Source organism: Amphiura filiformis, chromosome 12 (assembly GCF_039555335.1).
Source record: "Amphiura filiformis chromosome 12, Afil_fr2py, whole genome shotgun sequence".
Taxonomy (NCBI): Eukaryota; Metazoa; Echinodermata; class Ophiuroidea; order Amphilepidida; family Amphiuridae; genus Amphiura; species Amphiura filiformis.
In genome coordinates, this window is record NC_092639.1 from 1,837,388 (window position 1) to 1,853,754 (window position 16,367).

Genomic DNA, 16,367 nt, shown 5'->3' on the forward strand with positions numbered 1-16,367 from the left:
AAGACATGATCTTAATTGGTATATGCACAGAACCAAACATACAATGTCTGTCACAGTGAAAGGAAAAAAACCTGGAAGAGGTTTAGACCAAATATACTGGCTCAACAACTTGTGCCTGTCAATGTGGGTGTGATTCTGAAATACCTCAAAAATAAATTAACTTACATATATTCATGTATTTTACATTCACCGGCACAAAATACATATTCATATATATAAAAGGCCACTATGAATACACATTTTTGTTACAAAAAAGTACAGTTTAAAATAAAATATGTACTTTGGACGGTTGTACTGAAAATGTGGTGTGATATGAATACCACAAGGAGATTGGAGTAGGGGAGTGCAGACTTGGCATAGACTGCCTGAGATTAATGCTATGGACACTGCCATATTGGATTGTCATGATGGGAACAAAATAGTGGAGCTCCTGCATTTGCAGCAATAGCTCAAAATTGAATAATTTGGCATCTTTTTGTATAAACATAACCAAACTATATGTACATAATAGCCACAACATATGCAAATGCAGATTGCCAACAAGCACAAAGTATATTGGACATTTGCTAGATGGAGGAGAAACAATTTATAAGTTACACATTTCTCTCTCCATGAGGGACAGGAAAACATGGCCGAGTCTGCATTCTCCTACTCTTAACTCTATGGAATGAAATACTGTAGCAAAAAAACTTTGAATAAAACATGCCACCCTAATCTTAAAGATCTTAGAGATATACAGTCAAATAAATAGATTTCAATTGGACATCTTTAGATTAACACCCAACATTATTCCACACCAACAGTTTCACAAGTTTAATTCAAGAAGATAAGTAAACACTATCCAAAACAAAAATTGCCTGTGTATGATGATGGCCCTATGATGGAATAAAACAGACCCCCTGTGGAAGATTTCTCTGCCAACTCAATTCCAGTTGCACCTTATGTTCAGTTCAACTGGAAATGTTGACTAGTTTTATGTGAAATTCCAGCTGAAAATTGTGGAAATTTGTCAAATCCAGTTGAATTTGGCACAATTTGGCCTGGATTTTAAATCCAGGCCAAAAAAACAATTTTGTTTGGAATTCTAAAATCTTCCATTTTGTATGATAGAAAATATAGTTGGATATGGAATAAATTACAATTGGAATGCCAAAGTGTTCTATAGTGGGGGTGTTGTTTTCAAATGGAACAACAAATTGTGACTCTAAGTCTTATGCTAATTCTATTCCTAATGTACAACCTGACACTAATCTAACAAACTTTTGGGTAGTGGTCCTTATACCCGGGGGGGGGCACTCAGTACAAATGACCATACGGGGACGTGCCACAAACATGGGTAGCATTTTCAGCCTTCTGGTATATCAATGACCCCCTTTTCAAAGCCTATTTTGGTATATGAATGGGTCCTTTTTTCGGAAAACAGCCCAATTTTTCCTTAATCTAGCCAAAATTTTCAAAATTTTCCCAAAAAAAACTTGGGAAAATTTGTAAAAACTAAGACAATTTTGGTTAAATTCGGCCGAAAATTTTGACTTTTGGTATATCAATGGGTCCGAATTTCTTGAAAAATTGGTATATTTATGGGTCCACTTCCAAAATCTCAGCGGCACGTCCCTACCAAAACCAAACTTGAGTACCCCCCCGGGTCCTTATAATTATATTAACTTTATTGTCTTGCTTACAATAATTAGGGAACAAACCAAACGTTTGATGATGTCCTATAAACAAAAGTACTTTCATTACGGAGAGGGAGTCAAAAGTCTGATTACATTTGTTAAAAACAAGACTAGTTAAAATATCTGTCAAAGTTGATCTTTTGGGTTTAAATTGTCAACATTTCACACTTTTATTAGAGAGAGGGAGAGAACAGCCTCCTAACAAGAGGACTTTCATTTATTGGTTGTCAAATTTTTGTTTGTTCCCTAAGATAAGGAATTACTTGGTAACTTTGTACCAATCACCACAAGCTTATATTTCTTCATAATAAATAATGAATATCTTCTCATTATAATTACAACATCACAGGTAGTAGTCATTCCAAATTAAAATTGAAATTTGTTGAAATAAACAATTTTAATTATAGCTTACATTTCGACCTTCATAAAATTGAACAGGCTAAAACTTACTTGCCAATTAATGCAGTGTGAAATCACATGATGTGCAAATATGGTAATTGCACACAGGTGAAATGTTCCAGCGCAAAGGATGCATGCAAATGGAAATCATTGTGCCACACAAACCCTCACTACATCACATGCAGATGTGTGCGTATGTCATCTAACAAGTCATTTGATTGGATGCACGTATGGTGTGATACGCGAAGATTATGAATTAAACCTTAAACATGGGACAATCATTATTGCCTCCAAAGTTGGTTAGTTTATTGCTTGGGTATGTGACACAATGCACACGTACAGTATGGCACCTGGTTTATGTTACATTGAAAAAATAATAATTTGGTCCACATCTTTGGCATATTATACAGTACTTAATCTCTTAACCATTCATAAAGTTTAATCTACAACAGACCCTTACTTAAAGGAGGATTTCGTGATCCTAGCACCCTCTTTTTATGACATTTTCAGTAGATATCCACGAAAAAAGCTTATTTCCAAAATTTCAGTTGATTCCGATTTTGCGTTTGCGAGTTATGCATGATTATGTGTATTACACTGCTCCATAGACAATGTGTTGTAATTTCGTTCTGGTGCACCAGAACGCAATTCAAATTTGGCGATATTTTTGCTAAACGAATTAATCTGCAAGAAATATTTGGTACATAAACATTATGTAGCCAGAGGTATCCAGTGGTGTAAAAATCTCAACTTTTTTGGGAAAAGTGGGGGATGAGGCTGTGGATCACGAAATGCCCCTTTAAGCCTAAAAAAGTTTGTATTACCCTTTTTGATTGATCCAAAATTCTGAAAAAATAGGGCAACATCTTCTATGTCAATTAATTTGGTATAAAATTTACAAAATGTTTTGACTTGTAATTACAACTGCACAACCCTGACATAACGATAAACAAGCCTGACAAACCTTATAAATCATTGTTTATCATCATATTTTATGGTGAACTTGCATTTTTAACACTGTATGTGGCAAAAAAAAATACTGGATTGGACAATTCAAGTTGAAATCATACACCCACTATAGACATGACCTTAATCTCCCACACAAAGAGTATGAGTTCCAAATAGGGTTACCTGAATGAGTGATGACTCCATTTAAAGTCTAATTCCCATGTGTGGGAGATTAAGGTCACATCTTCCGTGGTGTAGGGATTTCAACTGCAATAACCCATTGAGACCCTGTCATGAAAGAAATAAGAACTAAATACCAGGCAAGATAAACTGTCTAAAATGCCTTAAATTGGTCCAGCCATATTAAAGCACAGCACACACAGTAGTCCTCTTTCTCTCACTCTCCAGTTTGTTGTACCTGCTGTTTTCTTCTTACAGTTTTCCACTCAAACCTGCTGTGTCATAAGTTTGTGTTGCTATGTCCATGGATTAGACCCATTTTTCGGCCTGCCGTCTGTGCGAATACAAAAAAACCAATAAAATTAAAGATGATACATGAAGTGTCAAAGAGGAGATTGCATCTTACATCAGTAACACGTTATCTAGCAACCCTGTTATTAAAGGCATTTGAAACACAGCAGGAGACAATTTTTATGAAATGCTTGATTTTTATTGCTTTCTGGCAAATTTTTATGCAAATAAGCTCAAAATAAATATAAAAATAACTTGACCTAAAACTATACAGCACATGAGGTTATCATACTCTTTCATCCTACCAAGTTAGAAGTTAATTGGCTATTATGAATTTTCATTAATCTATAGGGACTCACCTGTGGATAGTGAACCACTCTGACTGGCACCGGATCTCCTTAATGATACTTCTGCCTCACTGTACAAAGACAAAATGAAACAATAAAGAGGGTGAAAGGAAATTACAGCACTCTCAACAAAAATGGTGACTGACTTAACACATTTTTTCCACTTCTTTACATATTGGAACAACAGGCCTTTTATGCAAGTTTGTTTGCAGGGCATGCAGAAATTCCAAAATGTGGACTTTTCCGTGAAAAAATTGCCAACATGCAAAGAGTGGACGTCATCGCTCTGAAAATGACCGTTTCTGGGTTATTTTGAACAGTTTAACATGATAAAGTGGACTATTTTGGAGGGGCTTATTTTCTTGGGGACGGGGTGCATATGGGCCTGTGGAACAGTAAATTAATTACATGACTTACAGGGTGAACCACATTTGTCCTGGTTGGGACCCGGTACCCTGGATCCATCAAGATGGCATACAGGGTGATTTAAAATGAACTGTACCCAACTTCAAAAATTAGAATAAAATACTTACCGACATTTAAATACTTTGTGTTTGAAAGCTGTAACAGGATATTATGTTTCCTATTATTGGTGAAAAAATTGTGTCTTTACCTCTAATCGTTTTTAAGAAAAGTACATTCTTATAAAACACACCAAAAACGATGTTGCACACAGATGAGTATTTTATTCATAATAAATGCGTTTATTTAAAAATGAAAATAAGATGAATTGATAAATAAATACGATTAAAATTAAATACTTACTGGTAAGAGGGTAGTAGGCTATGTGTCCTATTATTGGTGAAAATATCAGGTCTCAATTACAAGTGTATAGATTTGCAACAGCACCATTTCTATTTGAATTCAAATTTCCCTCTACAATTTAAGTCAACAGGTCATTTGTTCTACATGTATTATTTAACATGTAATCTTTGCAAAGCTGACATTGTAATTGAATATGAATATTATTGATTTAATAATGCGAAATAACATTAATTTGTCTTGGTTTTGCTGTACATGTACGTAGTCATGGTACTTGCATTTTGTTACTGCGGTAGAACACAGATAAACTTTACTTCCGTGTGTTGGTCTAAAAATGGGATGATAACTTGAAAATGCGATATCTTCTGACTAAAACCACTTATTGTCAAAATTCAAAATTTCTACTACAGAACACTTATCACTGCTTTCTATGATAGTTTTTTGATATGTACAATCTCCGCAAATGTATATAAAGAAATTGGGTGAAGTTGGGTACAGTTCATTTTAAATCACCCTGTAGGAAGCCTCCTTGATTTTGCTTTCTATAATGGAAGACCGAGATAAAAAGACTAGTTTGCATCTGACATCATCTGTCAATGAAACTCAAGCACAGTTTGTTTACAAGTGCACAGTTTGTTTACAAGTGTCGTGAAGATACGCGGCAGTAAAACCGGGCGCCTTATTGTTAATTTTGCACCTTCAAACATACAAACCATCTCAACAGTTAGGTCTTTATAGTAGGAAACTTTCTTTTGCAAAGGCACCATGTCAACAATGCCTAGAAAAGTTGCTTTTTGCCTTGTAAAAGTATGTAATTTACGCCATTTTGTGCTATTCCTTTTCTCTGATCGGCACCAGATAAATCGACCTTCCTTTTACGTGCTATATACCAATCAAGGATCGTAGGGAATTTGATTGACAGTGAATGTCCGACACATGTTTACAAGTGTCGTGAAGATACGCGGCGGTAAAACCGGGCGCCTTATTGTTAATTTTGCACCTTCAAACATACAAACCATCTCAACAGTTAGGTCTTTATAGTAGGAAACTTTCTTTTGCGAAGGCACCATGTCAACAATGCCTAGAAAAGTTGCTTTTTGCCTTGTAAAAGTATGTAATTTTTCGCCATTTTGTGCTATTCCTTTTCTCTGATCGGCACCATCAGATAAATCGACCTTCCTTTTACGTGCTATTAACCAATCAAGGATCGTAGGGAATTTGATTGACAGTGACGTCCGACACATGCGCATATTTTTTGGGGGCTTTGGGGGCGCGAGCCCCCCGGGGTAAAAGCAGGGGGGCAGCCTGCTTTTTTTTTTGCTCTTCACTTTTTCAAACCACCAGAAAAAATTGGGTCAACCTTTTTGGGCTGTTGAGGAAGGGGCGGCAAAATTGAATTTTCTTCAGCCCCCCGGGGTAGGAGCAGCCACGGTACTCTAAATATAGAGTGCTTTTGATGAAAGCTAAATAAATCCAGGCACCCTCCGCCTAGAAAATTATAACATTATGGAGCTTAAGCAAATAAATTACCGATACAATCATACACAAACATTGAAAGACCAATCTATTGTATTGACATATTTACGACTGCTTCGTATTAAATTGGCTTCGTCAAAAAACACTCTATATGCTTTTAGACAAGGTTTTACGGTATACGATAACTAGTGTACACATATAATGGCCAAAATGTTTAGAGGGTCTTCTGCTCCAAAAATTACTTTACAGGGGAATGACATGCATGGGAAAATGTGCAATTTGACACTATTCTGACCCATAATCAATTGGCTTTAAATGGGCATAAAAGAGTCACATTGCAATTTTGATCGCATCTGTCTGGTAGATCCAGTTAGCCACCTTGGCAGAGCTGTCAGGGAAGCACTCTGACATCCCTAAGAGTAATTAAAGAAGCAAGTAGAATCATAGGCTCACCACGACAGGATTTTCGAGACAGTGTAGACTGATCTTTTGTTGTAGAAGCTCACCGATATGATGGAGGACCTCAAACATCCACTCCACCATCGCTTGTCATATCATCATAACTCAAAAACTGGTCGTATGCAACTGCCGCGTGCAAATACAGACAGGTACCTGAACTCATTTGTCCCTCAAGCTATTTTTTATCATAACTCCCAAGTACCGTCGTTAATTTATGTTTCATACCATTTCTAGGGAGTGCCTACGAATTTAATTTTGCTTTAATACCTGTTTTTTGTATTATGGTTTTTCTCTAATGTAGTTTATTTATGATCTCTTGTGCATGTAATTTCCAGAAATGGATTAATAAGTTTAAATTGACTTGACTAATATCCTACGTTGGCCACATACAAAATGTATGCTCCAGTTGTAAGTGATGAGCATCAATTGATTTTGTAGCAACAAGTGAGAATATTTTTGTGATCACTTTGCTATACTGACAGGTGGCTTGGTCGTTATACTATATGATTAGCTTGTAGCAGACAAGAATTATTTGGCTTTTGTTACTGCACATGTCAATAAAGTCGCAACTTACGCCTGCGTAAATTCACAAAAGCACTCATCTGTCAAGGGGGGGGGGCAGGGGGCACAAGCCACCCAGTTTGACCTATCAGTCGGGGGAAATGGTCACTCAAGGGAACTGTTGTGGTCAGTGTTCATGCCAGTTTGAGTTGGAAAATATTTTGATGGATAGTTGATTAGACTTAAATAGCTTTACTACTCAAACCCTTAAAACGATCATACTTTTTTAGACCGAGGGAGGTTTGGTTTCATTTTGGTCTCTAGCGCTTATATTCCCCTTTTTTTGCTCTTCACTTTTTCAAACCATTGAAAAATTGGGTCAACCTTTTTGTGCGCAGTCATTCGGGGGAACAGGATTGTGTGCCCCACCAGTCAAAAAATCCTGCGCACGCCACTGGGCTATATGCCGTGTCACCAGCAACATGGAGATTCTCAGTTAGGTACCTCATACAAAGTGAAAGTCATCCCGTTGGCAAAAATGAAAGCCTGACACATAAATGATTACCTTAATTCTCTGACTTCTCTTCTAGATTTGCGTACTGGTGTTCCGGTGCGAGCGCCCTCATGTCTACTGTCCCCTGAATGACTGGTAATACTGGTTGTACTAGACTGGACTTCATTTCTCTCTGAAATGTTAATAAGAAATCATCACTTTGTTTGTGCATGTGCAGTAATGCTACCAGATTGCAAATTTTGTACATGTATTTGATTATATACTATGTGGGATTTATATGACACATAACATTTCTAATATTCATCAAAGTGAAAAGCAAATCTAAAACTCTAACATTGAATACCTCATTATTTTTGCTTAAAATGCGCAGAAAACCTTAAGTTATTACTAGTATCATTTCATAATTTCAAATGGGAGCTACTTGAATAGGTGACTCCATGTGAAACCTACACCTCCATGTGGGAGATTAAGGTTGTGTCCTCTATTGGGGGGTGTATTCGATTTCAAATGGAATAGCATATTTCCTGAAAATTGACCTTGGCCCTTGGACAGGTAGCCAAATGCTTGTGTGCAGCATTGAACATTTATGGGGGCTTGTCCGGGTAATAGCTATGGGACATATCACATCCCCTGTTTGCTCTTTTTATGCGGAAATACCTTGTCTGTTAGCAAATTTCATCATCCAATTCTGGATAAGTAAATATATGACTCCATTTCCGGAATTCTGGAAGACTTACATCTCTGAAAGAGGCTTGTATGTCCTGAGATACAAAGATGTAATTATATTTATGAATGGAATCCTAAAATTATATAAAAAATCCTACAAAAAACCCAATTTTTTCAATAAATTTGAAAAGGGAAGAAAAAGCACACACACAAAACACCATGAAATCAGGAAAATTCCTGAGAAATCACAGCGATATCATTTTGGTATCTTGGTATTACAGGCATTGTGGGCACAACTTTGTTGCACAAATATGATAAGCTCCTACCTTTTCCGTTGTGTGTAGTTGATGAGGCGCTAGCGGAAACAAACTCTCGTAATTTCTTCTTGAGTTCTCGGCTAGTTTTCTTGTAATAATACAAGTCTTTTTCCAGCTCTTGGATTTTATTCTCATATGCCCTGTTAAATGATATAAATCCAAAAAATATATAAGCACAAAGATGACAAATAAAATTCACAGACAACTAGAACATGAATTGTAAAACCCCTTTGAAAATGTGTTAATGATCTACTGTTCACACAGTTATTTTTGCGAACAAATTCTTTTTTTATGATAGTATATTTGGAAAAATTGTATTTTTTTGTATTTTTTGAAATTTATGTCAAGAAGAGTAACATCATATGATGTAGGCATGATTCAAGCAGAACAGATAGCTGCACTTGCCAAAGATCGCTGTGTATAGAGAAATCTTGTGGTCGCCTGTTCAGCAGCCTATTAAGGGATGATGATTATGATGATGAGGGCATGTCATATAACATTGAGCATGGTGATCAGACTCATGATCATAAGGTTGTGGGTTCAGGTCCCATCATCGCCAATGTGTTGTGTCCTTGGGCAAGACACTTAATCCTGTTTGCTTCATCCCGGTGTAAAGGGGTACCTGTTTATGCTGGGAACAGACTTGTTGTGTGTGAGGAGTGAACATTAAACACAATTGTCGTCTGGCCCCAAATCACTTTGAAATCGAGATGGGCACCGGCCCGTGTACACAAGCATGAATCTTTACCATTTACCATGTAATCTGCAAAAGATTTTGTTTTAGCAAAGGGAGTCATCCACTTGTGACATATGGGGGAAAAGGTCTTAAATTAACTCCCATGCAGACTTACTTGACATCAACATCTCCCATCCCTGTAATGTCCAAGTTACTGCCATCTTTCATCTGTCGGACAAGAAGTTGAACTCGTTGCTCATGTTCCTTCTCTTGGATTGTTAACCTCCGATCCAACTCCATGCGCGCATTCTCCAAAGCGCCCTCAACTTCTCTTGCGAATCGTGATTGTTCATCAATTTTCATCTGAGAGAGAGAAAAATGATGTTGATAGATGTTATTTAAATATTGTTTTACATGTATATTAAACTCCATAAGTCTCATATAGAGTAATGTTTAGGTCATTTTAAAAGAAGACATAGCAACTTGCTGGTGATAGAAATCATTTAAGGTAATTCAGAGGGGAGCATTGTTTGCACTCAAGTATTGAGACAAATAAAGCTGACACACAAGAGGAAAATTATGATTGGTTCTATAAAGGAGATCTCAAGATTGATAAAAGGGTGTCATTTCCACCTCAGGTGCATGATTTTTCTTGGGAGGGGGAATATGCCCAAAACCTTTCTTTTGATATACTATCGGCCTTAAGGTTAGCAACTATTTTAAACTGTTGAGATTTGGTAGTTCACAGCATCTTGCAAATGATTAGTGAGCTTTAGCAAAAATTGCATTGATCATTTCATAGCTAGTGTATAGACAAATTCAAATATCACAAATATAGTTTGTAGGTCCTGTGGTTCTTGAGTTATGTTGTAAAGAGGGCTGAAACAACAACACTTTTGTAAAACGTACATAACTCATTAACAACAATAAATCAAGCAAGTTTTCAAAGTATATGATTTGTAGAATGAACTATTGCAAAATTGCATTTTTCCATAATATATTGATTAAAGATAATGAAAATCGTTTTTGTTTTTGACTGCTTCGACCAACAATACATTGTGTACCCGTAACTCAAGACCACTGAAATATAAATGTGATTATTGGCTTCCTTGACTCATTTCCAATAAGATCAATGTATTAACATTAATATTAAGTATAATGCAGTTTCTAGTTAAGGGCAGAGTAATGGGAGAGAACATGGACCTTTTCAAGTTTCATTATTTCTGAATTGTATGTCCAAAGTATATAAAACTATACATTTTTGGAAAGGAAGTGAGTCAAGGAATCCCATGGTGACGTCAGATTTGTTCAAAAATCTCAAGTTTTTGAAAAAATCACAAAAATTCACTTTTTTACCCCAATTTTTTTGTGATAACTTAGAAAAAAATCCGTTCGAAGTAAAAAAAATTCAGTGAGCTTTTCATGAAGAAGAGACATGAACTTAGGGAAGGTTTTTTATTTTTTGAAATTTGTCTCTTTTTTGAAATATTGAAAAAACATGTGAAAAAAGCCATTTTGTCACTCTATTAAGCTAAAATTGCACATAATGGTGTATATTTTTGTTTAAAACAAATATTTTGAAAAATGAAAAACCTTCCCTAGACTTTGATGTACTCTTATAAAGGATAGTGCAAAAAGTTTACCCTTTGCTTGCATATTTTTCGAGTTATCTTGTCTCAAAAATCGCGCAATATAGTCAAAAGTGAACTCTGAAAAATCGACGTTTTAGTAAAAAAATGTCAAAATTATGCACAAAACGTCCTTAAATTTTAAAACGGTAAGACTTTCACACTTATAAAAGCTGTATCTGGTGCATGGTCTAAATATGCATCTATCCAAGTGGCATTTTGACTGCAAATTTTTGTTTTGTTTACACCACATTTGCTGGCGTTAACAACATACCGAATGCGCCTTGACTGCGTTGGACATACAGCAGAGAGTCTGTGTGCGCGAATCGCTGCAGTAATCACAATATTTTGCATTCAAGCGCATTTCTGACTCATTATTTCCGCCAATTTACTAAGCTGTCTTGAGCCATGTGACTTTTTTCGAGTTGAAAAGAGTGAAATAAATCAAGCAAAAAATACGAATAAATATTAGCAAGTTGTATTTTATCAGTTTCAAGTGAAAGAATACATCTTAGTGTTGATAAATATCAAAAATCTCAAATTCGGTCGTAGGGACGAATGTGTCTTCCATTACTCTGGCCTTAAATGACTAAAACTGGATATATATGTCTCCTATCATCCCACTTTCCTTAGGAAATCTATTTGAAGGGGTAATGTGTTATACTGACATAAATGCATAAATACAATAAATCAGTCAATATTCATCATGTATGAAAAGTTTCTTGGATTGAACACATAAGTTGATAAATGAATTTTTTCAAATAAATATACCATTTCCTATAATGAAAGACAAAGATAAAGAGAATTTATCGCGTCTGACGTCATCCGTCAATCAAACTCGAGCACGGTTTGTTTACAAGTGTCGTGATGATGACTTGCTGAACGCGGATTTATAACCGGGCGCCTTATTGTTAATTTTGCACCTTTTGACATGCAAAACATCTCAAAAGTTAGGTCTTTATAGTAGGAAACTTTCTTAACCGAAGGCACCATGTCCACCATGCCTAGAAAAGCGGCTTTTTGCCTTGTAAAAGTACGTAATTTTTCGCCATTTGCTGCTATTCCTTTTCTCCGATCAGCACCAGATGATAGATCGGTCTTCCTTTTACGCGCTGATTAACCTGTGTAAACCAATCAAGGATCGTAATTGACAGTGACATCAGACGCGATAAATTCTTTTTATCTCTGTCTTTAATTATAATTCAACATTGTTGGCAATGTGTCGGAATTAATATTGCATGAGCATATATTGCATTTATGTCGATCTATTTAAGTTCAACTATTATTTCACAAGGCACATTCACAGAAAGTTTCTTGAACAAAATTGACGTTTACATAATGTCTAAAGTGTTAAATGAGTACATACATATAACCTATGAATAAACAATCCACAAATCGCAGCAAACGTGTATTCGTACAAAGTATTTCAAAATAATACAGAAATTTAATCATCCTAAATACTTTTTATACAATGATATATTCATGTTAAAAACAACCAAGGCTGTTTAAGGGTAGACGAGGTATTGTTGGTCGAAGCAACCTAAAAATCCATTTTCATTATATAGATTAATATATTATTGAAAATTAACACCTTGATGTTTTGCAAAAGTTCATTCTACAAATTGTATACTTTGCAAACTTGCTTAATTTATCGTTGTTAATGAGTTACGTACGTTTTACAAAAGTGTTATTGTTTCAGCCCTCTTTACAACGTAACTCAAGAACCGCAGCACCTATAAAAGTATATTTGTGATATTTTAATTCTTCTACACGCTCGCTATGAATTGAGCAATGCAGTTTTTTTTTTATCTTACTACCATTCGTAAGATGCTGTGAACTACCAAATCACAACAGTTTAAAATAATTAATAACCTTAAGAAATAAACTATATAAAGAGCTGTAAAATGGGGAAAAGTTGTGCAATTATTGTTTATTGCTCTTTATCTTTAAGAACAGGTTTTAGTAATGGACATGCTACATGTATTATAATCATAATACTTTAGTCAATTTTGAATGAGATGAACTATAACAGACAAGAATTTTGTTTATAAACATTTCCCATCCAGTCAGAGCTAATGAGTTGGCAATCTTGGCTATCTGCCCTGTTCATGATGCTTTGACTACGACCTCAAACATGCTCATCTATCAGGTCACAGTTCATCGACCTTGGATGCATTTACACTTGTATAGTGACCTATGAATACTTTTGGGAACAAGAACTCATACTCCCACAACTTGAGGTCAACTGTTTAGATATGATGGTAAAATGGGGTTATTGAACTATGGCACAGGAGATGAGAGTATTTTGACACATAGTATTTCGATGTTAGATATCACTTGATTCTATCATAATAATTTGATCTGAGAGGAACATCTTTGATGCACCTTAAGTTTTGATTTTGCCAAGGAAAGTTTTCTTCATTAACCAACATCGATACCGGCATTGGTAATCAAAACAGCCTGACATCATAGTTTCTATTGGTGAAATTAGTAAGCATAAACTTCAGATTTTCTCATCCAAATTAATTGTATTCACATTGCTCAAGTTGGCAGTTCATTTCAAGGTAAGTAAGGCACCAGAGTCAAATTTGTTCGATCTTTGGATGGACCGTCGATGCTGCTTCGATGCTTGTTATTAATGAACTATCAACTAATTAATCAGAGTTAATGCTAAATTTATATTAGTCAATATCAATACAGGCATACATTACTATTTTATCACAATTAACAATAGTAAATTAATTGATTTCATAAATAATAAGGATCGACCATGCATCGATGGTGGATTGAAAGATCAAACTAATTTGTTTCTATTGCCTAAGTATTCAACTAATGTATTATTGCATATATTTTAGGGATCTGATTTTTTCTTGATTTTTGTGTTTTTTTTCCTTCAATGACTGTTTCAAACAGAGACACATTATATCTAACTGAGTTAATGCATGTGTATATGCCCCGCAGGATAAGGTTAGCACGCACGATTTGATTCTGCCACTACAAAATCCAACATGGCGTTACTTTCAACTTGAGACAAGACACACTATAAGTTTATTTGAGCACCAAGTCCCTTCTCTTACGGGGGAGGGGGGGGGGGACAATATCTGAACTGGAATATGCTATTCCAGTTGAAATCCATATACCCCCTATGGAAGACACAACCTTAATCTCCCACAACGAGGGTGTATATTTCAAATGGAGTCAGCAATTCAGGTAATCCCATTTGAAATTCACACTCCCTGTGTGAGAGATTAAGGTCATGTCTTCCAGGTATACAGGGTGTATGTATTTCAACTGAATTAGCACTATTCATGATCCACTTGAAAAGCTTACAGGTAGTCCCTTCTTTCATTCAGGAAATCTAGACTAAAACATGTTACTTGAACTTGACTAAAAATTTCACTTTAATTATTATTTGCAATGTTTATACAGGCCCATCAACAAGGGGAAGGGCAACAGGAAAGAGGTCCAAGACAGAGAGCATATTAGTCTCTTTTTCAATATATCTTGTGGTGATGATTTTCTGTAAATGCCTTTTATTCATGTACTTCAGGAAAAATCAGGACCCATCTTTTATGTGCCTCAGTTCTCCAGGCTCTAGGTTGGCCAGTGTTCACATAAGCTCTGCTTGAGTAAAGCAGATCAGCCATTTTCATTTTAATATCTTTTAATACTTTTGGGACTGAATATTTAAAAAAACTTTACAGAAACAAATTAAACATGAGGCTAAAGATTTTCAAATCATTATAATAGGTTCCATTAACATTTAGTCTGTTTTTATTGTATACCTTGACATTCAAGATTTCATTATATTCTTCTTCTTTATTTTTTTTCCTATTACAGATTCCACAATGATCCTCTCCATTATATTCCTGACAATTGCCATCATCTCATCTTTGGGATCCACTCAAAGTCAACAAGGACAGAATCAAAATGAAAATAACTGCAATACTTGCTGTCAAGGCCCAGGTGGTATACCAGGCATCCCAGGGACAGCTGGCCTTCCAGGACGGGACGGACGGGACGGGATGAAAGGAGACAGAGGCGAGTCTGGTATGAATATCAAAGGAGACAAAGGAGATTCTGGAGCAGGACAAATCGGTCTTCCTGGACCACAGGGACTGAGAGGAGAGAAAGGAGACCAGGGTTTACAGGGAATAGGCCTTCCTGGAAAGACTGGACCAAGGGGACCAATTGGTCCTGTAGGTATACAAAATTGTCAATGTGGACAAGGCAGAAAATCTGCTTTCACCGCCATCAAAATGAATGATCAGACTGGCAACATTAATGATGTGGTCACATTTCAGGAGACTTCAGTCAACATTGATGGTCATTTCAGTCTTCAATCGAACAAGTTCACCTGTCTGTTCCCTGGAATCTATGTCTTCATGTTTTCTATGGGTGCATACACACCAACAGATCCAGTCATATGGCTTGTCAAGAATGACAATATTGTTGTTAGTGCGCATACACGCACCACTGCCGCTCATGATTTTGACCAAACCAGCAATTCTGCAATCCTTAACCTGGAGACTGGGGACCATGTATGGCTTAAGTTTGCTATTCACAATGGAAGGAAACTTCACAGTAATTCCAATAGATATTCCAGCTTTTCTGGTTTCCTACTTTATGAATTGTAACTTTACATGGCTTGGAAGAACTTGATTTATACATGAGATTTCAAGTCATTGTTTGAAACTTGACATTACCATATCATAAACATATCAAGACTAGACTGCTATATCTTACACTAGCTTCTGGAGAAGATTGGCACTCTTTTGCTCTGATTGATGCGAGTACCCCATTAGTGAGTGACATACGCAGAGCTTTGTATTTCCTTCATGAGCACCGCTCTGCACTGACCAACGCTATGACGCTTACCCAGCCAACCAGATTATTGTTTGTTGTTATGATTGTCCAATGATTGAATCAGGCAATCAGAGCCCCACTTCCATATTTACACTGTTGTGCACTCTCAAAATGTACAAAAGTTATGTTCTTCTGTGCCAGCAAGTGTAGTTTCAAACCTGGACGTTCAACAGTGACACTTGTGATAATTTCAATCTCATTATGGTCAACAAATAAATCTGGAGCAAATTTCACTCCTATTTCACACATGAACATGGACAAATTGGCTTTAAAAACTATGTCAGGTTCTGGAAGTTTCATTTAACTTTTCCAAACAAACTTTATTTACCACTTACAAGGCACATGTTGCAACACTTAAATGACTAATAACTTTAGAACTGTAAAGTCCAGTTCTGATGGAGTCATCATTGAAATAAAGCTGTGAAAATGGCACAAACAATGAAATTTTAAACCAAATTTTGATTTTGCTTTACAAATGACTCATTAACCCCATGGGCACTACTGCCATTCTTATAGTGCCCCTGATTGGTTAATTGCATAATATAATCATAACCAATAGAGCTTATAGAGCTCTTAGCAATTTTAAACTTAACCTCCTTCAGCCTTAGCGACTCTCCTTACTACATCTATGATTGGCACAATACATGATATAGCTCTCTTT

At 36.0% G+C, this 16,367-nt stretch overlaps 2 protein-coding genes across 3 annotated transcripts in view; one reads left to right on the forward strand and one right to left on the reverse strand.

Moving 5' to 3' along the window:
• Window positions 1–3,422: 3,422 nt before the first annotated feature.
• LOC140165633 (kinesin-like protein KIF27) overlaps window positions 3,423–16,367 on the reverse strand; it is a 78,741-nt gene continuing 65,796 nt past the window's right edge. For both annotated transcript variants that reach the window (XM_072188923.1, XM_072188921.1), the window contains 5 exons: window positions 9,388–9,575; window positions 8,546–8,676; window positions 7,605–7,725; window positions 3,854–3,912; window positions 3,423–3,537 (listed from right to left, as the gene is read on the reverse strand). In XM_072188923.1, the coding sequence (XP_072045024.1) occupies window positions 3,500–3,537; window positions 3,854–3,912; window positions 7,605–7,725; window positions 8,546–8,676; window positions 9,388–9,575 (537 nt within the window). In that variant the 3' untranslated portion in view covers window positions 3,423–3,499. The remainder of the gene's footprint in view (window positions 3,538–3,853; window positions 3,913–7,604; window positions 7,726–8,545; window positions 8,677–9,387; window positions 9,576–16,367) is intronic.
• On the forward strand, window positions 14,685–15,862 carry LOC140165641 (complement C1q tumor necrosis factor-related protein 4-like). The gene has a single exon (XM_072188934.1). It carries the CDS (start codon window positions 14,689–14,691, stop codon window positions 15,475–15,477), a length of 789 nt encoding a protein of 262 aa, XP_072045035.1. The 5' UTR covers window positions 14,685–14,688; the 3' UTR covers window positions 15,478–15,862.